Source organism: Gossypium hirsutum, chromosome D10 (assembly GCF_007990345.1).
Source record: "Gossypium hirsutum isolate 1008001.06 chromosome D10, Gossypium_hirsutum_v2.1, whole genome shotgun sequence".
NCBI classification, from domain to species: domain Eukaryota; kingdom Viridiplantae; phylum Streptophyta; class Magnoliopsida; order Malvales; family Malvaceae; genus Gossypium; species Gossypium hirsutum.
Window position 1 is genome coordinate 60295802 of NC_053446.1, and position 24936 is coordinate 60320737.

Consider the following 24936-nt stretch of genomic DNA (forward strand, 5'->3'; position numbering starts at 1 on the left):
ACCCTGAGGGTTTTGAGTTTAATTCGTTTCAGTCCAAGTGAAACGTTGCGCATGGAACTTGAGGAATAATTGATGGATTAGTCCCCGTTTGTTTCACCCGCATTCATTTCAGTCCAAATTCGTGTTGTATTATTTTAAAATTGTTTTTTATACCCTTTTAAACGCAACATATGTATTTTAAAATGCTTTATTTGTTTTTTTCTTTTCAAAGATTTTCCTTTTTTTTCATTTATTTATTTTATACTTTTATATATGTATACATACATTATTTGTTTATATATATATATATCACTCTTTTAAATTTTGTTTTGGTGTATTATTAAACTTAAATTCCTTGTTTTGCATTATCTATTTTAGACTATTACTATCATTTTAAAATTTGTTTCTTACATATTTTATTTGATTCTAATTTGCTTTATACCCTCTTTTAAATTATTGTTTAATTCATTGCTCTATATTATCGATGTTTGTATTTGAATGATGATTGTTGTGCGATTATTGTCATTATGTGTACTATGAATTGTTTATTTGTATTTTAATATTATTGCCATTCATCAACGTAATCATTTATTCATACATCAAATTTAACATTACATCAATTTTTACCCGAATTCGTAAAAAAGAGAAAATTTTGAATAATAAAGGCAATATTTTGCATTTGGAAATTCGAGAAAATGTGCCCTAAAGTGCTGGGTTTCAATTTCTCATTTGACCAAATAGTAAAATATTCTCTTAAAACTTCAAAGTATGGGTTTTTGAAACATAAGGTGATCTTGGTTTCGATGGTTTAAAGTATCGTGTCTTAACGAGTTGGATGTGATATTCCTTCTGAACAAGAGAATTTTAAGCTTCAATCCATGTTATTCGAGTTTTTTTTAAGGATCATATTTTTAAAAACTCTTTCAAATTTTCAAATTTCAGCACTAATACATTAATTAATCAACTAGGTACCAATTTTGGGCATTACGAGGGTGCTAATCTTTCCTCGTACGTAACCGACTCCCGAACCCGTTTTTCTGAATTTCGTAGACCAAAATCGTTGTTTTAATAAAATTAAATTGTTTATTAAAAATAATCATTTTTCAAGGTGGCCCGATCACACCTTATCAAAAAGGATTGGTGGCGACTCTTGTGTTCGTTTTCATTTTTTTTTAAATCCAAGTCGACTCCGTCTTGTCAAAAAAATGGTGTCAACAAGGGGGTCATTTTGCATTTAGTTCCTCAAAGTCAGGTTAAATTTTTAATAAGAAGATTGTGAATTTGATATTAGTAGAAATAAGATGCTTGTTTTGATCTCACAAACCGTATATAGAATTTGATGCATTCATCACTGGATACTTATCACATGATTAATTTTATATATTAACAACCTAATCATGCAGATTTTTTATGTAATTTATTCGCGATCACTTCTCCTTAAATACCTTTTTTCATACTACTTTTTTTTAAATATTATTTTGAATCATCAAGCTTTCAAAATTGTTCTGACTTGATATATATATATATATACACCTCTGTTTTAGAGTTTTATTTTGTTTTTTAAGGTTAAATTATATTTTAGGATTTGGGTTTGAATTTTTTTTTATCTAAGGTCTTAAACTTGACAATTATTCTCATATTGGAGCCTGAACTTGTCAAATGTGCCCACATTGAGACTTCAACTTTTGTTATCTAATTTAGTCTTTGAAAACTCTAAAGTTCAAACACCAATGTGGAAATAATAATCAAGTTCAAGGTCTAACTTTGACCCAAAAAAAGTTCATGCCCCAATATGAGAAACGTCTCGATTACATGTCTTAATGTGGGAACAATTACCAAGTTGAAGATCTAACTTAGATAAAAAAAATTCAAACCCCTAATATAAAAAAATTGACAATTTCAAACCCCAAATAATAATTTAACCACTATATACAAAATTAAAATGAATAAATCTTTATAGTATTAATATTTAACGTATACTTTATTAGTTTTTGTTAATGTGGCTTAGGTCCATGAAATAGAATTCAATAATCATTTTTATAAGGGGACAAAGTTTCATTTTTTTTAAATCTTTTAATGACAAATTTATTTAATCCCTAATCATAACATATTTTTAGTTATGTATAATTTTTTGAATTAAATTGAGTAAAATGACACGTTTAAACTTATATTATTTTGCAATTTTTAATATCATATATTAACTAAATTAATACTCAAGCGGCCCAAGTTGTAATGTATCAAATAATCGATTTCTATCAATTAGTCCAATAATATCAAGAGTAGAATAGCATTTTATTTGTCTGTCTTTTTAGCCTTCAATGTTTATATCTTTCATTAATTGGTCTTTATTCTCTTTTAGCTAAATTTACTTTCTATCAATTGGTTTTTTAATAGAAATACCGACTAAAATATTAAATTTTTAAACATGATAGCTCGTATGACAATTCACATGTACTTCATGCTAATATTTTTTTATAAAATTTTTATAATTTTTAAATTATTTGTTGACATGACATATAAGATAAATAGCATCACATCAAGATGAAAGCATATGTGAACTGTCAGATGAGTTACCACACTAATATTGTTAAAAAATTTAATATTTTAGTCATTATTTCTGTTAAAAGAAAAAAATAATTTGATTGTTTTTTAAAAGGTTGATGATCAAATTTAACTTTTTTCAAAAATAAACATTGAGGGCTAAATCTGATATTAAACCTATTAAAAAATTTTGGAACCCATAAAAAATTTATTGGCCCTTTGTTTGCCCTTTTAAGGATTCTATTTTAAATGCAAGTAAGAAGGAAAAAAAAAACCAATTGTATACATAATACATCCCATCGTCACAATAAATAATAATAAATTTTCAAATATATAATGAGACTGTCCATGATGAAACAATATTGTCAACTGTGTGTAAATATATGTAAATTAAATGTTATGAAGAAAAGGCTAGTGAAGTTGCTTGGTGATTTGATCTGATCATGCAGCTGTGGAAGAGGCTGCAACCCCACCTATTTTGTCTTCATCACATCCTCCAAGATTTAGGGTTTAGTTTTCCTTTTTATTATTTGCGTTGCAAGGATGTGAATTAAGGGTCCTTTTTTAAATATAAAATTATTTCATTAACACTTCCTGAATCGTAATCCAATTTTAAGACATAACATTATTATTACCTTTCAACATCCTTTGATGGAACTATAGAAAACAAGTGGTTTAAATTTTAGGTACAAAGTCTTTCTTCTCCTACGCAATTTGGAAAGCGACTTAGATATCTAATCTAACCTAAGTCATATTCGACTCCAATTAAATTGAAAATCGAGATCGAATAGATTTTTAAAATGAAAACTAAAACTATTTCAGTATTATTTTCTTCGTCCACAAAACTCATACCCAAAAACTTTCATAAGAAACATCGAACTTCTGGATCACCATTCTTTTTATATGTATTATTAGATGAAGTAGAATATGGGTTCTTTTATTTTTTTTATTAAAAAAAACCCTTAAAAAGCATGCAGATTGTTTAGGGAAGAAACTATATATATAATTATTATATTAATTATATAAATGTAAAGATTCTGAAATTGGGTTGATGAAGCATTGAAGTAAATTTATATATATATATAAGGAGATTAAATAATGGATATTTTTGCTTTCATATTAATGGGTAGGTCTTACATTCTTGAGATGCTTTATTTTGGATTAGCTGTCAAATTGGAGATGAAGCAAAAAATTATTCAAAGATTTGAAATAAAATAACCCAGTATTCTAATGAACCTAACTTAAAACAACAGCTAGCTCAAATCTAATTTTATTCATGTGCATATTGAAACTAAACCTATAAATAAATATTTTTATTTTTATTTTTTAATAGTTTTTAGTAAGGTGGGTGTTATCTCATATGTTAAGAAATTAGTGTATGATCAACTTTTCAGATGATTCCAATTAAGTGAAGTAGATGAGCAAATTGTTAAATAGAAATGTGGGATTTAGTGAAATGAGATTTTAGGTCAATGCCATTGTTTCAACGGCATCTTGTGCTATCATTATTTTCTTTGTCCCTAAGAATAAATGGATTTTATTGAATATTCTACGTAAATACAAAGAAAACATCTCTGTCATTCAATATTTTTTGAGTATACATATCTAATTTATGTATTATCATATACATTTGAATATGAGGTAAGGTAAAATCATTCGGATTTCAACATCGCAAAAAGAAGTTAGGAACGTCTGGTTCATTAATAGCCAACAAACACCTCTTCAATAAACGGCATTCTATGGACTTTTGCTTAAAAAATCAAAACCATCTTAACAAAAACGCGTATATTCATATCAAACACTTATCTTATTAAATCTAAAAAATATAATAACACTTCGAGTTTTCCAAAGTTTAAAAGTTCGGAATTGGAGAAGTAAGATATATAAGACGAGAGAAGATTGTGCATATATGAATTGCATATTCATTATATGGTGAAAAAGGAAATACTAATATTTAATATATTTTATTTTATTTAACTTAATTATAAAAATTATTTTTAATATCTTAATGTATAAAATAGTATGAACACAAAAGATCGTTACATTACATTACATTACATGAGCTGTCAAATAATAATAATAATAATAATAATAATAATAATAATAATAGTGCTATTTTAGAAAACAAAATTAAGGGTAAACTATTAAAATAGTCACTTTTGTTTATTTCAAGTTATATTTTAGTCACTTACGTTAATGTGTTGTAATATTTTAGTTATTGAGCCGTTAATTGTTGTTAACAATGTAATGGTAAGTTGACGTGTGGCACATTAAATCATCATTTCAAACAAAAATTTTAGGTTAAATTATACAATTAGTCCACATAATTTTTCGTTTTGAGTAATTTATATTTTTTCTCTTTTATGTTCTTTTAATTTTCTTTTTTTTTTCCATTCTCTTCTGCTTCTCTCTTTGTTTTCCTCCCTTCTCCATCTCTTTTAACATAGTTTTCCTATGTTTTCTATTTGTAAAACTAGTCCCTATACTTTTATTTTTTTGAACAATTTAATCTTTTCTTTTTATTTCTTTATTTTCCTTTTCATCTTCTCCTTTAGTTTTAACAAATGGAAAACATAGAAAAACTACATTAAAAGAGATGGAGAAGGGAGAAAAACAAAGAAAGAAGGAAAAGAGAATGAAAAATAAAGAAAAAAATAAAAAGTTAAAAGAACACAAAAGAAAAAAATTAAATTGCTTAAAACGAAAAAATATGGGGACCAATTATATAAATTATGTAATACTCTGAAAATTACTATAGTAAGAAAGTAAGATAATATCCTTGATACAGTAAAATAAGAAAATAAAGTGATAAAAAGGATAATATTGAGTATGTCAACATTGGGAAGTATATTATGACATATTAATTTAAGAAAGGATTAAATTGCAAAAGTGAGAAAAGTTTTGTTGCCCAAGAGTAAATACTCAAAATTTGAGGGGTTAAAGTGTAAATACAAAAAAGTTGAAGGGCCAATAGTGTAAATATTTTAAGAGTGAAATAATCTAGAAACTAAGGAAAATGGATGAATTAGGACCAAATTGAAAAGGTGAAGAATTTTGAGGGACTAAATTGCAATTTTTCCAAATTAAGTGATGACTCAAGGATGGAATTTCAAAAGATTATAAAGGGAAAAATGGTCAAATAGAGAGAGAGAATTTTAGAAGGTAATGATGATGTTTGTGATATTTTTAATTAATTAAATAGGTAAATGTTATTTAATTAATATTTTATTAAGATTTTTAGTATTATTTTATTATTAAATGATTAATATAAAAGGGAGGAAAGATGATGAAAAAATTATCATCTTTTCCATGCAACCAACGTGAGAAGAGAGGAAAAGAAAGAAGTTTTCCTTTCTTTACAATTTGGTCCTCCCACCAAAAATTCACCATTTTCACTTAGAAAACAAAGAAATTTTCATAGCCACCAAGAGAGAAAATTGATAAGGAGACAATGGGGAGCTAGAATATCAAGTTAGATTCAAGAAATAGAAGCTGGAGGAGAGAGAAAATCAAGTTAAAGATTGAAATCAATAGCACAAGGTAAGAACATCAAGATTTCAATATATTTTTAAGTTTGATATTATTGAAAAAGCATGGAAATAATGTTATAGTAGAGTTTTCTTATATAAGGTCTTAAGTTCTTGATATATTAGTGAAGAGAAATAAGTGAAAGTGATGGGAAATATTATAGAGAAAGGGAATAAGGGAGTTATACACCTAGTAATCAACATTTTGCACTAAAACAGTTTTGGACAGCAGCAGTAGGTTAAATTTGAAAAATCACCATAAATTGTGGAAATGAAATTAGAGGATGAAAAAAATATTTAATTAAATCTTACTGAGTCTAGTTTCTCATAGAAGAAACAGTGTAAGTAGTGGAATTACAAATCATGAGATATAATAAATTTTGTGAGACAAGGTCAGAATGAATTTGGGTTCCCCTGTTCTGACTTTTGAAAATCATAAAAAATTTAATAAAAATGATTAGAGGCTTAAATTTATATGTTTAAAATCCTGAATGAGTCTATTTTCAATAGAAACAAACAGAAACATCATCAAAATTTTGTACAAAGAGATAATTAATTTTTAGTAAAGAGGGGTCAGAACTGTCAAATAGTGAAACAGGGGAATCTTTAAAGAATAAAATGTACTTATTGGCTTAACCAAAAATTCTTAAAATATTATGGTAAGAAGATATGTGAGTCTAGTTTCATAGGAATTTATCGGATATTAATTTGGAGTTCCGTAGCTCAAGATATAAATAATTTAGTGACTATAACTCAAGTGGACAGCTTTGAATTAATATATAAATAAATGGTGGAATTATAGATAATGTTACATATAAGCATATTATACATTAAGGATGTGGAATGGAGAGGAGGAGGAGGAAAATAAATGATTTCAACTAGCATGAGTTCTCATTAAAAATGGCCAATTTGCATGTTTTAGGTTCAAGAACTAAATTGAATAAAAGTAATATTTTAAGGGTAAATTGGTAAAGATGTCAAAAAGTGACCAAATTGCATGAAATGAATTGTTTTATTATTTAAATTAATAAATTGAATGAAATATTAATTTATATCAAGATTGGGTGAAAATTCGAGGAAAATAAAAAATTACCAAAATGTCCCTAAAATTTGGTATTTCTACAATTTAGCCTAGTAAGTTCGTGTAACTTGAATTATATTCTTAGATGATTGAAATATATATATTGGATTGAGAAATTGATTTGAATTGTGAACATGAGAAATTGTGAATTGAATGAAATGGAAATGAAGCTTTGAATTACATGAGTAAATATCGGGTCTCGTAGGCCCTATTTGTTATGAATATAATATTTCGAGGATGTGTTGTAAAAAATTATAAAAGCACGTTAATAATTTAAAAGTTTTAATTCGAATGAAATTTTGTAGCTCGGTTTAATACGTATGCAAATGTATGTCTTCTAGTAATGCCTCGTACCCTATTCCGACGTCGAATACGGGAAAGGGGTGTTACAATGTGACATCGCCAGATTCGGTCATAACGTTTAGACCGGGTTTGGGGTGTTACAAATTAACTTAAAATTTTTATTTGAAATTATAATTTAACGTGCCATGTCAACTTACCGTTACACTATTAATAGCAATTAACGGCTCAGTGACTAAAATGTTACAACACTTTAACATAACGTGACTAAAATGTAACATTTCAAACATAAATGACTAAAATATAACCTAAGATAAACAAAAGTGATTATTTTGACAATTTATCCTAAAATTAAAGTCTTAACTTAAAAGTCAGACAACACCCCCCAAGAGTCTTTGTCTTGGGGAGGCAACACTTGCTAAATTCAACACTGATTAAGGGAAAGTCAAGCACACCCCTAACCCCTTCATGCACTGCAAATTGCAGTCAGCAAGCGACCCTTGAGTCACTGTGTCTTTTTCTTCCCCTCAATTCTATTTATCCATTTATTAATAAAAAGTTAATTATATTTTACTTTTTTATTATTACTTTTACTATTTTTTTTAAGATTTACAGTTTTTTAACCTCTTATTTATATAAACAAAATATCAAATAATTTAAAATTTAGACTAAATTAATGTCATGAATTAATTTTGTACCAATTCAATTGAAAATAATTAAAAACCTATTAATTTTATAAAATAAATTACAATATTATGAAGGTACTTTTGCTTCTTCTTTTTTAAAATATTTTTTCATAACATCAATAAAATTTCACCATTTGAATACAAGATATTATGATTTTAAACAAAATCTTATTTAATTATTATATAAATTTTTAACAAATACTTGATTGCAGAACTATTTAAAATCGGAAGGACTATTTATGAAATAGACCATTAATAAAAACACGCGGATCCCCTGGGTTGGATCGGGTCGACGCGCGGGTTAGGGCCAAAACGGCGTCATTTTGACACCTGAACCCTAGTAGCAAAACGACGTCGTTTTATGGGGATATTTAAGCCCAATTTATTTTTTTTATTTTTTTCATTTCTTTCCCCCTCACTAAAAAACTGCAGAAGTTCTCTCAAGGCCCTCCCCCTCTCCGGTCTAGGGTCTGGGCAGTGGCCATCGGCCCGGCCCCCGTGCACGGCGGCGCTGGCGAGAATAAAAAAGTGTTCCCTTATAGATCCCGACCTCCTAAACCTGGATCTGACCTCAAAACAACCAAAAAACAAAGGGGAAAAGGGCGTTAGGCTCCCCTACAGTCGGTTCCGTCACTGGAGAATGCGCCTCCGACGATGAGAAAACGGAGCGACTCCCCATTTATTTTTTATTTTTATTTTTTATTTTTGTTTTTTGTAACCCCCCATTTATTTTTACAACATATCTGGCTTTATAGCCTAAAGAAAGAAGAAGAAAGATTAAAGAAAAATCCTCTTTGCTTCTGTTGTTTACTGTTGTTGCTTTTTCTTGTTGTTTCTTTCTCTGCTTTCACGGTCCTTTTCTTTCTCTTTTCTTGCAGGTGGTGGAGTCAACGGCAATGGAGGGGCAGATCCCTTTGCTACTTTGGTGAAACATCGACAGAGAGGGTCAGGCCTCGGGACGAGGCTCGGGCGGTGTGCCCAAGGAGGAGCGGCGCACATGGGAGCTTGGGTTTTTGAGAATGAGTTTAGGTTGTAGGCCAACGGGCTGCTTAGGGTTTTTGTATTTTGGGCTATTTGGGCCTCTTTTGTAAATGGATTTTATTATTATTTTTATTTGGTTTCATTTTATTTAGTTTTGGGTCCGTGGCTAAAATTGGGCCTTACACGTCTAATACACATTAAGTATTTAACTTATTTTATTTTCCCTAAATTTTAGTAATCAAGATTATCACAAAATTAAAAATACCTTACTAAAAATAGACTTGACATGTCTTCTTTTAACATGTATAATTTATAAAAATATATGCCTCCCTTTATTATCAACAATTTTAGCTCCCACATTGCTATTCTGAAAATTCTTTTTACTTTTTCAAAATGTTGATATAAAGTATATATTATTTCTATTAAAAAAAGTATTTATTAATTTTTTTTGTTCGTAAAAGTTAATAAGATTACATCCATACTCATTATTAGAAGGCATAATGACTTTTTTCGTAAAATTGAAAACCTAAATAAATCATTATAGTTTAGGGAAAATGGAGTCCCACCATACAACTAGATGTGTTCATGGACCGGGTGGCCTGGCCCTGCCCGACGGCCCGCCCGAAATATGAGAGAGTTCGAGTAAAAATATAAGCTCAAAATATGGGCTTGGACAAAAAAACTAGGCCCGTTTGGAAAACTGGCTGGGCTCGAGCACCACTTTTTTAGCCTGGGCCCAGCTCAACCCGAATATAATAAATATATATTTTATATTTTTTTAATTTTAAAATACTTTTTTATTTTTTTATTTTTAAAATAAATTTTTGGTGTTTATTAAAAAATAGACCGGGCCGAGCATAGGAATTTTTTTTCGGGCTGGGCTTGGATAAAATTTCAAACCCATATTTCGGGCCGGGCTGAGACCAGGCCTAGGACGCGGGCCAAATTTTTTTGAGCCCGACCTAAACCTGACCCAGCCTATGGACACCTCCACATACAACCGCAAGCTTTCAATGATATTTATTTTATAAATGTATTTGACAAATGTTATATATTTTGATACTAAAGATAACTTTGTAATTTTTTAATATTTAATTCAAATTTTAGAATTTATTTTGATAAAAAAAATCATAATTAGCTTATAACATTAGTAATTAACATTCATCAAATCAACCTTAAAATCTAAATCAATTCACATTCATTAGACTTTATTTAACAAATTAAACACAATTAAATAATTCAGAATCAACATTAAATTTATTCTATAAACAAAATCATGAATTATTCAAACCTAATAATATTTACAATTAATTTTCATCAAATTAATTTTAAAATCTAGATTAAACACTAAAAAACTACCACTATTATTTTTTAGTACCAAAATACAAATACTAGATTAAACCGAAAAATAACTCGTACCATAATTAAAAATGTCAAACTCAAGCATGGAATAATATATTAAACCGTATAAAAATTAAGGATTTTTATGGATAAAAGATTTAGGCTATGTGCTTATTTAACTATTTTGTTTAAACGTTTAAAGGCTTTTATTTTGTATATTAGCAGATAAAGATTGTAGATAAAACTTAAAAGGCAACTCAGAACACATTCATCTAGCAATAAATAAGATAAAACAAAAGGAACAGATTCTCTAATTTAATTTGTCAAATTCTACCACTCATAGAAATTCCAGTTGATAGATAGATAGATAGATAGATAAACAAAGTACCTAAGCATACTGTTTTAACCTAAAGGTTGAGCCATCGTAACAATTGTTAATAGCGGTCAAATGAAGACGGGCGACCTCCCATGCCCGGACGATCATAAGGGCCAGTCCTGTTCCGGTAGCTTCTTCCATCATTTCGCGCTGGCCCTCCCGCTCCATACCTATCATTACCTCTTGGAGCAACATCTCGATACCCTCTCTCTTTGCCAAAACCATTTTGAGGAAAACGATCAGAACCAGCATAACGATCACCAAATCGATCTCCAGTAGGTGGATACCTGCATTGTTTACAGAAGTAATAGAATTGAAGATATGATACAATGGATGAAGTTGAGCATGTGCAGAAAACCTAATACCTGTCACTAATATATCGATCACGGCTTCCATATCTATCATCTCTACTGTCAAAACGGTCTCTATCTCCATAGCGTCCACCATCATAACGGTCATCTATGTATCGATCACGATCTCTGAAGCGATCACCACGATCATCAGCCCCACCATATCTTGACCTTGAAGAGAACATGCCGCCACTCCCACCTCGGCCACCACCAGCTGAAGGGCAATCTCGGGCCCAGTGCCCAAAACGCCCACATTTGAAGCATTCATCCTGTGCTACAGGCCTGTCTCCACCTGCATAGCGACCCCTGCCACTTGATGAGTAACCTCCTCTATAACCGTGATCAAGATCTTCACCCATCTTGGGTTGAGCCTTATTCACTGAAATGGTGCGCTCCCCCAGCTCCCGTCCATGCATCTCCCTGATAGCTTCATCCATGGACCGGCGATCAGCAAATGTGATAAATCCAAATCCACGTGGACGCCCGGTATCTCTTTCCAACATGATCTACAACCATAGACAAAAAAATCTCATGCCAAAAACAAAGAAAATGTAAAGCAAGTACCGACTACTACTAAATATATTTATATAGCAAGCATTAGCATTTTATCATATAGAGGAAACAAATCAATAACACGCATCATTTGTAGACTTAAGTATAGAATAAAACATATATAAATTTCCCTGCAGAAAAGATTAAGTGTACGTGGTGAATTCATGCCATGCAGCTTGAGACATTTAATAAATTTGAAAAATATCACTCTAGACAATTGCCTCTGAACTACTGTGCCTCAATTAATGATATCACCAAATAGTTCAATTTTATTATAAAAAGAAAGATGTTGAAAGGAGCATGGCATTACAGGGAAAATCGTAAAATTCATAAAATATATCAACTTTCATCTATGGAAATGAAATAAAGGGACTTCAAAATCATGGTCTGCACAATTTGTACAAATAGTAAGGGAGAAAAAACAATGAAGCATAACTTACTTTCTCCTTGTTATAGTTGGTAATGCATTGATATGTTTGCAAAGATTCTTAAAACAGAACAGAAGATGCTGCAAAATTTCCCTTTTTCTCATCTGATAAAATAGAACTCTGACCTGAACTCATTTCCCATGTGATCCAACATTCGAGTTCATGCATAAGTTATTAGCTCCATATAGTCAAACAAATGGTTTTCTTTCTGTTTTTCTGTTTCTCTGTTCCTCTTTATAAACTTACATTACCCTCAGTAAGTGTTAACAAACAATAGAACACTACGGTTTCCACGTTGGGCTAAAATCAATCCTTGCCAAGCCAAAAGCATTTTCCATATCAATGGGTTTGTCTGCAAGCTATAAAAGACAAGCCTCACCACAAGTTTCTTCGAGTGGGGAATCATGCCCAGAACTAGCTGCTTCTAGGGATTGGCTAATTCAGTCAGCAGAAATGCCAAAAGAATCAATGATGCATGATCACACTACCAGAACTTATCAAAATCAAGAGAATAACTGCTCCAGTCACCATGAAGTTCAAAGAAATTCATATCCTGGTGAAGTTAGAAATTGTGGATATAATATATACTAAAATAATGTATTTCTCATGTCCATGTGCATCGGTTTAGTAGTTAAAAGCTGGTTCAGCTAACTGCCACAAGTAGTGAGTCCAATATCCTATAGTTTCAGCATTCTGGGTAAAAACAAGTGGATAACTTCGAACAGGCTCTCGTCGTAAAGCTGAGGGAGATAATACAGTCAATATAATGCTATGTGTATCAAAACATAGTGCTCCGAGTGCTCTATTATCTGCCGTACAGACGCAGTCCCAGTAAAAAGAACAACAATTTCAAGTTCCTAAGGATTTTCATCACAGACATGAGAAAAAGAACAACTTGGGGCTTGCTAAATTTTGGCTGAATGGTGATAGAAGCATGAAAGAATGACATTTGAACTTGATATACGAACACCCAAGGACCAAGTCTGCAAACTGATGCGACCTCACTTTCAGACTAGTTTAGAATATTAGATGACAGGAAAATTTACACAACTGCATCAATAGTCCAACGGAAAACAGGCACACAACTAATCTGGTACTGAACGTTTCTATTCAGAATCAATTGAGGTATTCAAAGAAAATCAAAAAAGAAATCTCGAAATAAGGCCAAAAACTGGATCTTCCACCATTGGCAAACCACATCAGCAGATACATTGCTGTCAATCCCATTCAAAACCATGTATCTCTGGCCTCAGGAAAGAAAAAAACATAATCACGCATGAGGATACAAAGCTGCTCCTTGCCATCATTTGGAACATAATGGCCTGGAAAACTGTACGCTAAAGTGTAGAGACAAATGTGGCACCACACAAGCACACTCCAAACAAAAGAGGTTATGAACGAGAGAATTGTACAGCAATGTAAAGCTCCACAAGGACTTGACAACTAAGAAAGGTCTAGAAATGCTTCCACATACCCTAGCAAAGCAAAAGACATCTTGACAAAACTCTGGTCCTCTTGGAAGGAAAAATGACACAAATCATTACTCATTTGTTGTCCATGAGAAAGAAAACAATGGTATTGCCATAAAACTTTCTGGCACTGACTTCACAAAAGCTTCCGTGTGATGCTTACCACAAACAGCCACTTAAGAAACAATCCATATTTCTTTAGACAGTCATTTCAGGCTCATCAAAAGTAAATTTCACAAATAATGCAAAAAAACTCATGGCTTGTGCCTTCATGCATGGACCCTTTAATCCAAGCAAAACTGTTTATCCACAACATAGTTTAAAATAATCAGTTTTAACTTCAGCTCCCTTCATTAATCATACCCCTTAAATAAATACTTTCTGCTTGAACATTATGTACAGAGATGACTTTGCACTTCAACTTGATGCAGTCACCCTGACCAAAAGCACTTCTTAAAAAACCCATCCACAGCATGTCAAAATATTTTTACAGCATTTCAACAAGAAAAGAAACAAGAAAAATTAATTTGATGAAGAAAAGAGAAACAAAAGCAAACTGAACAAATTATTTATAAGCCTAATATCATATATGCTTGTAAAACAAATTCTACTATTGATATATAAAAGCAGTCTCTGTTAGCAATGACGTTCTAAAATATAGATAAGAGACTAGTACCAGTGCATGCATAAAGAGCCATAGAGAATTTAACATGACAACCACCTTCCAGAAAAAGAACATTAAAATTACAAAATATTGTTGAATAATGTCAATAAGGTCTTAACATAAGGTTCCCTTATCAATAATTTGACCCAATCTTTTTTTTTCTTTAAATCCAGTGCTAGTGAACACATTCAAAACAAAGTAAATATAACCCAAAAAAAAAAAACACTTGCTTAAAGCATACAATATTCAACCAAGTTGAAGGCAAATCAACAACCCTTTTTCCCATTCACTAGCCTGTTTTTATTTAGTTAACTAAATAAGTATCTCTTTTGCTTTCTATGGCCTAAACATATATACTAGAAAAGAATAAAGAAAGCATAAATAATATTATAGTATATATAGTCAGATATATATTGGCAACCTAAAAACTCAATGTCAAGATCCACCACTGAACCGAACATAACATGAAAAGGGGAAAACCCAATAATAAAAAAACAGTTTATTATTTGAAGCACAAAAAAAAAAAGGGTAACCTGAGATTCAAGGATTTTGCCAAATGGACTAAACGCATGCTCAAGCTGTCGTTCAGTGACATCCCATGACAAACCTCCCACAAATATTCGATTCTCTTCTTTCCCCGCCATACTTTCACATATAATTTTCTTTCTTTCTTCTTCAAAAACCTGCAGATGAGAGAAAATAAAACCCAAAACAAGTTAAAAAGCTAAAATCTTTATATGTGTCCTGAGAAAATTCCTAACTTTTCCAGGAAAAGAAAAAAGAAGGGAAAAAAAATTAATTTTTGTTGTTTACCTCTTTTCTCTTGGCTCCGGGGCTGAGTGATTTTTTTTTTCTTTTTGGTATTTTTATGAGAGAGAAACCCTAGATAATTTCTAGAGACACGTGAAAAATTTTAAGCTGATCGGTTGTTGTACCTTGGGGAAAATGGGCCTTATGGTACAATACTTGTAAGCGAAAGATTGGGCCTTTATATTCTGGATTGGCCTATTAATAATTGAAAGAAAATTTTGCCACATAAAAAAAAATTCATAACTTTTAATTATCTTTTAAATTTCTTAAATATCTACTAAAAATATGTTTTGAGAATAAATTTATTATTTTTTAAATTTTTAAAAATTAATTTTCATAATAATAAAATTAAATTTCTAGTGATACTAAAATGTATTTTTATTACTTCAATATCCCTTGAATATTTTTATTTTATTATTTTAATAGATTTTTAGTTAATCTTTCTATTTGTCACTTTCAGTCTTTCTTCTTATTTTAATAAATATATATGTTCATAGAAAATAAAGAAATATCGTTGTGGAACCAAAATTACAATCCTAATTTTCAATTTTAGTTTTAACTCGATCAGTATGGACATTGTTGTCAATGCAGGAGAACATGAGTTTGAGTGCGTTGAAACAAATTGTTTTCAGGTTGAAGAAGAATTATGAATAATTCTAGGTATTATCCCAAAAAGATCAAATATGACCGAAAAATTAAAAGTCGAAGCATTGATTTGGTTATATTGGATTAAATTGTAAAAATATATTTTTAAATTTATTTGATAATTTCTGCAATATTTAAATTATTATAACATTTAACCTCTTCAATTTTATATTAAAATTCACACCAAAATTTTTATTAATTATTTATTGCATTTATCTCCTATTTAATATATAATCTTCTTTAATTGAACAAGCCGATACAACCAACCGGATCGGACGACGGTTTATATCGGTTGCGTCATCGGTTTGACCTTCACTCCCAATTTTTATCCTTGTGTAAAAGGAATGCCTTTCATTGAGAAAGAAATGATAATAAATGGCATTAAAATTATAATACAATTTCACATTTTATAATGTAAAATAATTACATCGTGAGATACATAACCTACAAATAAACTGTACAGGAATTTGAGCATTGTATCAATCAATGATTCATATGATTGAAATCATGTTATTCAGGCAGGAAGGGAAGCCTAGTAACACTTGTTCCTCCACAGCTATCAGTTAGGGGCTTTGAGCCGGTTTCGTTTCGTAAATTTGATGTAGTTTTCTGGGATTTTGATGATACCTTTTTGTTCAATCTATGAGGAAGAATTTGCAACCTTGGGTTAAGCTCAGTACCTGAGTTCTCTGCATCCAACTGATAGCTTTTGACAAGCTCAAGTTGACGGGCAATTATTTCGGAACATCTCGGGAGAAGCTCCACTGGTTCACCACCGGGAATGACGATATACTCGATCGCCAGACGAACCTCCTACAAGAAAACAAAGAGAGCTGTCGGTTAACAAGAGCTTTGTTACTTGTGGATCGCAGTTCGTTCAATGATGTTTGAGCAGAAATGATTTGATTAAACATGATAAGAGCAGCGTTTAATTATATTCTGGAATTAGGAAGTTGCAACAGTACTATTTAGCCTAGAAGTAAAGCTTATTGTTGATGTTCTTCGATGATAAGTTGAATAAGCTGTTTCTGAGCAGTCAGGTCGAGGTTAGGGTTCTTGAGAAAACAGAGATGCAGAGGTCACTGGAGGTTTCTTTACCGGGCATGCTACGGTTCATATAAGCTTAAGAGAACAGCTATTGAGCAGAACTGGCAAAACTCAAGTGGGTTTCAGTTCCTCTGTTTCCTCACCCGAGAACTTAGTAGCTTATTCAGCTGGTCATCTAAGAACATCAACACTTAATCAATGGTAACCGCAAGCATTGCTTCTGAGCTGTAATATTTATTCACCTTCACCAACAAGATTTCAAGAATAACTGAAGAATTTCAGAACTGTTACGAGTAAAGAGAACAAGGGAAAGATTTAGCACCTCTAAGGCATCGATCTCTTCTAATGTAGGTTTTCGTTTTGGTGCATCATCTTCGATCTCAATATCAGAAGAATCTCTGTCTAGAAGCCTTGACCTTGAGGCATATGATTCCCTTTCGAGAATCATGCGCACTGCTTTGACCATTTGTGCCATGGTATTTGACTGCAATCGAAGAAAACAAAATTTTATATTGATTAAGCCATTTTATATAGCACCAGTACTAACGAAAGAAGTTGGTTTTGTCAGCACAATTTTTTTGTGAAAATAGATACGAAGATACCTTAATAACAAACATTGGCAACTTGTGAAACTTTGCTACCCCACGAATCCACGGATTCTGCTTTATTTCAGATGCAGATGCTAATATTGCATCAGCCATCCCAATGTCATCGGTGACGTCTATTTCATCTTCAAGTCCCATTACTGTTGCTACTTGTAAGAGATCAGCTTCTAGGATCTAAAGGATACATCCAACCAACAAAAATTATATTAGCAATGCCATGCACGAAGAAACTGGTAGCCTCAGGGGCATTGCAAGCAGGGCACCACATTCACTAAGCTTATTAAATGCACCCACAATAATCTATTAAATATCGTCCAATAATAATATGAATCATGTTCCTTTTCGGGGAAAAGTTCTAAAACAATATCTTAGTCTTGAAATCCGACCTGCTTTTTCTCAGCATCGCCTCAAATTATTATATGAATGGAAACATAATGAAATAAAGGTGATGGAAATGAAATTTGTGTGCTTCACCTTGTAAGTATAAACAAATATTGGTAAGGTCCTTTTGCTTGCAGATCCAGTAAACCTCTGTTTCCTTTTAGGTTTAGGAAGATAATCTTCATCTTCATCACTAAAATCAACTTCAGCAAATTTTTCTTCATTAAAAAGCAAGTCAGATTGTTCATCTTCCTCGCCGTAATCAACTTCAGCACCTTTTTCATCATTAACAAGCATGTCAGGTTCTTCAAGATGATCAATTTTATGCACTACAGTAGACTTGAGAGGAACATTAGCTTCAGGCTCCATCTGGCGGATTTCAAATAAAGGAGATTTCCCTGCCAACCAGAAATGTTTCTACTTAAACATCTTATTAACAGAACACTTCAAATCATACGCAAGTATGTAGATTCCAAAAGAAGGTTTCTAAATAAATATGTAATGTATATAATCTACCAGCCAGTATAGCATCCACCGTTGCATCAAGTCTATGATGAACACGACATTCAGTCCTAGATATCATCTCAACAGCACATGTAAAAGTCGATGGGCCCTTCCTTTCGAGAATAGTCTTTTGCACTTTTCTTTTCCTTGCTTCCTCATCACCAAGAGTTACACTCTGTTTTCAAACGAAAGAATGACTTGTAATCCCATGTAAATCCTTCCCTAAAATTGGCATAGCTTGGTAAAATTTATCTATATATAAATAAATTGTACTTGAAACTTTTTACTTGTTCCATAAATTTCATAACAACATGAAATCAAACGAACAGACTCAGACAACAACAGTGTAAGTAACCTAAGTGGTATATCCAAATGAAAAAATCCACTTCAAGTGTATTGAACCCATACAAGAGATATGAAGTAAGATAAAAGAAGCTGCTTCGCACCTCGATGCCACCAACAAGGATCTGTAGAGAAGGGTTCTTGATTATGTTGTCAATGGTCATTCCATGGGCCGTGCCAACCAGCTGAACTCCTCGTTGAGCAATAGTGCTGGCAGCTAATGCTTCGAGCTCTGTACCAATCTCATCGATTATGATGGTTTCTGGCATATGGTTCTCAACTGCCTCAATCATAACCTGCAAGGTAATCGAACCCAAGACAATTTAGCAAACTGCAACCTCGAGAGTAAGTCCTTTGACATTTTGCAATGAGAAAAAAAAACACACATTATGCTGCATATTTACATTCGGAACTTGCATTCTCCTTGCACGCCCTATTCCTTCATGGGGGACATCTCCATCACCGCCAATCTCATTTGATGTATCTACAATAACAACACGTTTCATGTGTTCATCTGCCAACATTCTAGCTATTTCTCTGCAAAAAGAAAAAAAGATTGTCATATGCCAACTGTACCAAAAAAACTAATACAGTTTTATGTCAAATGCCTACACGGAGATATCTGAACAGATTGAACCCAATAAAGTTCTTTCAAGAAATTTCAGTAAACTCAAATAGTCAGTCAGTGAAATTGGTGTGAGATCAGGCAACATTAAGATTATAAAAGGTATCAAAAGAGGGGTTATCTAATCTAAACAAATTACAACACGAAGCACATAATTAAAACTAATCTTCTTTTTAAAAGCTGAAGAGAAAATCACACAGTAATTATTTGAAGTAAAAGGACATTGAGCAACAACATAGACATCATTCAAACTTCAAATCAGTACAGTGATTTGTAAACAGTACGCAGGTAAGTACCTGATTAAGGTTGTTTTACCAACTCCTGGAGGACCTATGACGAGGATGGAACCTCCTCCTTCGATCAAGTCACGGATAATCTCAGCACTTCCAGACACAGCTCGACCCACACGGCAAGTGAGGCCAATAATTTGCAATTTACGGTTTCTAATAGCACTAATTCGATGTAAAGATCTATTAATACCCGAACGGTTGTCATCTGAAAAGTCACCAACCTAGAGCAAAAACAGTAATTTCAGTTCACTTAATATTTGCCAAAAACAAGCAAATTCATTCCAGAAAGAACTCATCCACCCACAAAAATCTCATTTTCAACAATTAAAGATACAATTAATATTAAAATATAAATCATTATCATCATACAACAGACATTGTACTCATCATATAAAAAAAAAGTGATTAGATTTATACCTGTTAATAGCATTATATTAGCTTTCTATTAAAGTTCATTTTATCACCATAAAAAAGAAAACACTTTTAGCAATATAATATTAGAAAAACCCTAAACTCCATAATAATGATCACTGGGGCTCCGGTCAATACTATACTACTATAAAGTTCTGACGAAAAGGCATCACTTAAAGTCAAAATTTTTACCAAAATATTATCTTTGTAACTTTGTTAAACATAAAACAAAAATTCATACCCAAAGCTTAATCTAATTGGTTGACCAATCATCCTTAAAAACCTATAGAAAAAAAATTCAACGTGATCATTAGTAATTCACTTAAAATTACCTTTGATGTTGCATGCTTTAAATCTTCATGCTTAACAGGTTGTTCCGAAATAACCCAATCCCCCGAAGGAAACCTAGCGAGAGGTTCCCTCCCCAAATCCATAACCACCTCAATCAACTCCCCAATCTCTTCATGCCCGTTAAGCTCACTCCTCATCCTCGACGGCAACATCTCGAGGAACAAATCGAGCTCCGTACATGACTCCACCCGGGAAGTCGAAGCTGGGTTCGGGCAATCCAACGACGATCCATTGGAGGACGTAGTTCGATCGGAGGGTTTACGGATCTGAGGGGTTCGGAGAACAGAGGGTTGAGATTGCTTCAAAGGCGGCATATATGGTCTTTGATGAGCTCCGCCGCGCGCGGACGTGATGAAGTGGGAATGCCTCTGACGGTAGCGCCATGAAGCGGCGTTGTTGGTGATGTCAATAAGAACAAATCTCGAATTCAAAGCTCTCATTTCCCTTTACGATGAATTTTATTTTCTCTCTGTGTTTGGTCTTGGTTTTGTAGGAAGGGGAAAGGAAAGGAAAGAAGATATGAGAAGCAAGGAGAAAGAAGAAGATTCGAAGGGATCTCCTCTGGGATTGGAGAGAAAGTGGGACCCCAACAGAGGAAAGGCAGGCATTAGCGACCATGGAAGTTATGGAGGTTGATTGAGAGGACACGTGGTGGATTTTTTGGATTTTTTGGATTACATTGTAAAAGAGTATAAAACATGGATGACTGACTGTAAAATTTAAGTGATGGTTACATTTAACTATATCAAGGAAGGCAAAGGATGCAAGGAGGAAGATGAAGTGCAAAGAAGATCAGAGACGGCATCGTTCAGTTGTCGGCCCTACAAATTAGTGGGTCATAAATAGTGTGAACGTCGAACAGCCATTCCAAGACGGCGATTCAGACCAAAATGACGGAAGTGAGGATCATGTAAAGCAAAGTGACGATCTTTCTTCACCATAATGCCTTATTGGTGAAGAAAAAGTTTGGGTTGGGATGATCTACAAGAGGACATGGTCAACACGCAATAAAAAAAGGAATAATAAGTTGTTTTAACTACACCAACCTGAAAAGTCTTTGGGATGAGTACGGAGCCATCACACTCACAAATCTCTGGATGCAAATTGAGGAGTAACCCAGGTTTGAAGAACCCACACCATCGCCAAACTTATACTTGAACCTGCTCAACAAGTAGCTGAATTTGAAATTAAATATTGTCAATTTAATTTCACATTCAATTGATTAGATTTCTAGCATGGACTGCATGGTATTGTTTATTGCCACTCTTGAATAATTAATTGGGTTATACTTTCAAAACCAATAAACTAATTTAGTCAATGATTTCAACTTTTTCAAATAAGGTTGCTCATTCAGGGCCTGGTGCTTAATTTTACTATAAAATAAAATTTACTTCACCTTAGATAAAAATTGGAAATTTAGACTTCCTTGTCTCATTTCATGTTAGAACAATTTTTTTTTGTAGCAATTAAAATTTTGTTTAAATTTTGGTGGATACTTATATTATCTTTATCCTTTATCTTTTAAGCTTACCAGAACATTGTTGGTGATCACTTGAAAAGACCTATAAATAGGTTGTTTGTATTGCATTGTTGATGGATACTTTTTTAGGCATTATTTGGAGAGGTTTTCTATTGCATTGTGAGGTATTTAGGAGATCCATTTGTAATAATTGGGGTTGGAGTTGGGGCTACAATTATATTTTTGTGTAATGATAGATTAGACTTAAGCCAATAAGTGATTCAGATGATTATTGAATAAAACCTTTCACTAAACGGGGCTCCACAAAGTAGAATCAGTAAATCAAAATTGCGTTAACAAATATTACATGTTAATTATCTCCTTACTTTGCTCCTTGCTATACTTTGCATTTATTTTGTTCCTTTAATTCTATTCCAATCTTTGTTAAAACGAAATCATTGTACAACCAACCAAGTTATATGTTTGAACAATAGTTGAAACAAAGTGCAACCGAATGCTTTTTCAATTACAATTTAAAAAACTTATGGTAAAAAATTGTTTGTAACCTTCTTTTGTGCCTTTTTTTTTTATTTTTAATCTCCCTTCTTCAAAATTTTTATTTTTAATTTTATCTTCCTTCTACAAAATTTTACCTTTTTTTTCTTTTTCTATTCCCCTTCAAACCTGTCCTTTTTATAATGGCTCTTAATTAAAATACAATAAATAATAAAAATATAATATTTGAAACTAATAATAATCATAATACATGTATAATATTTACGAAATTTATTGATAATAGATATCAACAAAGAAGAAGATAAAGAGGAGAATGTGATAGTATATAGGAGGTCGATTCACCTAATAAGATGGAGAGCCAAAAAAGTACAAGGAGATAGAAAATGGGGTAGTATGCTGAAAAAGACCGAGGTTGAGGACTAGTAAGAGGGTTTAAAGTCTAATCCTTTATTCATTGCTCTTTAGAGTATTTATAGGAGAAGGGTCTCCCACCTAATAATGCCACAATTCTGAGCATGTGGTTGACCAAGTGGCAAGGTAGAAAGTGATCATCACGCAATAAGATGGTTGTCATCAAGCAAGACATTGCTTTGACATTTTCCTTATTGAGGTAATAAGGTAGTTATAATTTAGTGGTCTCACTTGGAGATAAGAGCATTCCTACCAAGAGCAGGTGGTCTGGGTGGCGAGGTAGAAGGTGGTCTATCCGAGTGCCACACCTAGAGATTGATCAAGCCGCAGACAAAGGGGTGAAAAGGAATGTGGATCCCAGATTCAAGTAAGTACAATGGGGCCCGGAGACTCCGCTAAGGGGATGAAACCCTTCCAGTATACTAAACTTATATTTGTGGTGCCTCGTGACAAGCCTCTTTCACATCAACAACCTTCCCATCCCCATCTCAGTGGTGCACTCATAGGAAGCACTGACCATAGGCTCGTTTTCTTCTGACTAAGCTCATCGATCTCCGACTACCCTTCTAGGAAGTTCGATAATAGGTTTATAGCTTGTTTCAACCATAAATGTCAAAACGACGAAGAGAAAGATAAGAAAAGGCAAGAAAATGAGGGTTACCCTGGAAATCCTAAGTGAAAAACCCCAAACCAAGGAAAACAACAAGCAAGAGAGTAAGAAACCCAAAAACAGAAGCACTTGAGGACCACCTACACAACAGTAGAAAACTAGAAAGAAAAATTCGAAAACCAACAGCGACAAAAATGATTACAAGGTCGAAGAAGAAGATAATATATAGGATTCTCTCAAGACGGTGCATTTCATCATTTGTACTCCTCAATAAGTCACAGCTAATGAAACCCGGACACTGTTGGATGAAGAGTTGCTATTCATCATTACTCTGACTCGCCATGCATAATTGTTTAGCTTTGCATTAAATGCAAATATTTTGAAAGCTTCAAGGCAATCCTTCATCTCCAAACACGTACTTAGTACACATAATGAGCAACTTTTAGTCTTCCAAATCAGTCATTATCATACCACCTACTATTTTACCCCTCACAAAGATTACAGATCGTCTCAAGGTAGGCTATTTTATAACCTACCTTTCAATGGGGGAGACAATTGTTAAATCCATGCTCAGCTTGGATACATGGCATCACTAGAAGCTACTTGAGAAGAACTTGTGGACAACCCTCCACCTCCTACCACCTGACTAGCCATAGTGTGAGTAGCCACTTGGATAGACTACCTGCTCTTAGCAAGAACACTATTATCTTCAAGTGGGGCCATAAAGGGACTACTGAAGCATAATTATCTCGTACTATCACAGGAAGAAGAATATCAAAGCAATGTTAAACTTAACGACATTGTCACCTAGTTGACCACATGTTCACCATATCCTAGAATTGTCGACAACGTGACATTATTAGGTGGGAGACCCTTGTCCTATGAATACCCTAAAGAATGATGAACTAAGGATCAAACTTAGACCCTCTTACTACTCCTCACCCTCAATCTTCTTCAACGTACTAACCCTTTTTCCATCTCCTTATACTTTTCTGATTTTTCACCTGATTAGACGAATCGCCTCCTATGCCTCACCACCTTCTCCTTATTATCTCCTCCCTTGCTGATACCTAGTTCAACAAAATTAAAATGAAAAATAATTTAAATTGTAAGTAAAGGGAAATTTAAATAGGTAAAATACATTATTAAGAATATTAAATGCACTCAAATTATTTATTATAGCATTGTCATTTTTCTTGAGTTGGTATTACTTAACTTGTGATATAAACTCCATCGACAACATTATCAATAAGATTATGGCATACCCACGATGTGGGTGAAAATAATTATATAATATATTTATTAAATTGAAAAAAAGATTAAATTGTGAGTAAATTAAAATTTAAATGCGTAAATCATCGAATTAAGAATATTAAATGCACTACAATTGTTTATCATAATATTATTATCAAAATAAAGCTTTGGTTGAGTGGTAAATTTAAGATTTTTTTAATGCAATTGGCATGAGTTCAAAGCTCATCATATGCATTTTCTTCCTTAAAATAAAAATACTAAAATACCCTTGAATAATATAACTTATTTTAATTACGAAAAGACATTTTCGAAATTTTCCTAACCGAGTTAGTGTCCAGTTGACTCATGACACCAACTCAGTCATAGAGTTAAATAATAGTATAAATTAATAAATAATAAT

General features: G+C 32.4%; 2 protein-coding genes across 4 annotated transcripts; both read right to left on the minus strand.

Moving 5' to 3' along the window:
• Positions 1 to 10724: 10724 nt before the first annotated feature.
• On the minus strand, positions 10725 to 15218 carry LOC107915794 (glycine-rich RNA-binding protein RZ1C). The gene is made up of 4 exons (XM_016844981.2): positions 15089 to 15218; positions 14809 to 14958; positions 11178 to 11668; positions 10725 to 11099 (listed from the first exon to the last, which is right to left on the minus strand). The coding sequence occupies exons 2-4, from the start codon at positions 14917 to 14919 to the stop codon at positions 10871 to 10873; spliced, it is 831 nt and encodes a 276-aa protein (XP_016700470.1). The 5' UTR covers positions 14920 to 14958; positions 15089 to 15218; the 3' UTR covers positions 10725 to 10870.
• Positions 15219 to 16111: 893 nt separating this feature from the next.
• LOC107915796 (protein SEEDLING PLASTID DEVELOPMENT 1) lies at positions 16112 to 21615 on the minus strand. Of its 3 annotated transcripts, XM_041103492.1 has the most exons (10): positions 21333 to 21443; positions 20268 to 21267; positions 19531 to 19745; positions 18996 to 19146; positions 18714 to 18905; positions 18280 to 18442; positions 17857 to 18161; positions 17380 to 17556; positions 17100 to 17261; positions 16112 to 16543 (listed from the first exon to the last, which is right to left on the minus strand). In XM_041103492.1, the coding sequence occupies exons 2-10, from the start codon at positions 20724 to 20726 to the stop codon at positions 16241 to 16243; spliced, it is 2127 nt and encodes a 708-aa protein (XP_040959426.1). In that variant the 5' UTR covers positions 20727 to 21267; positions 21333 to 21443; the 3' UTR covers positions 16112 to 16240. The 3 variants fall into 3 exon arrangements, with proteins under 3 accessions (XP_040959426.1, XP_016700473.2, XP_016700472.2); XM_016844984.2 differs by having other exon boundaries at positions 19014 to 19146; positions 20268 to 21615; XM_016844983.2 differs by having other exon boundaries at positions 20268 to 21615.
• Between the last annotated feature and the right edge of the window lie 3321 nt (positions 21616 to 24936).

Bases quoted from the DNA above. Each gene is read 5' to 3' on its own strand.
- LOC107915794 (XM_016844981.2), bottom strand. From the start codon at position 14,919: ATGGCGGGGAAAGAAGAGAATCGAATATTTGTGGGAGGTTTGTCATGG. The intron at 11,669-14,808 runs GTTACCCTTTTT...CTATGGTTGTAG, and splicing joins GCAAAATCCTTGAATCTCAG to ATCATGTTGGAAAGAGATAC. The intron at 11,100-11,177 runs GTATTAGGTTTT...TAAACAATGCAG, and splicing joins GATCGATATATTAGTGACAG to GTATCCACCTACTGGAGATC.
- LOC107915796 (XM_016844983.2), bottom strand. From the start codon at position 20,726: ATGAGAGCTTTGAATTCGAGATTTGTTCTTATTGACATCACCAACAAC. The intron at 18,443-18,713 runs GTGCGAAGCAGC...GTTTGAAAACAG, and splicing joins TCCTTGTTGGTGGCATCGAG to AGTGTAACTCTTGGTGATGA. The intron at 17,557-17,856 runs GTGAAGCACACA...TGTATCCTTTAG, and splicing joins TATTTGTTTATACTTACAAG to ATCCTAGAAGCTGATCTCTT.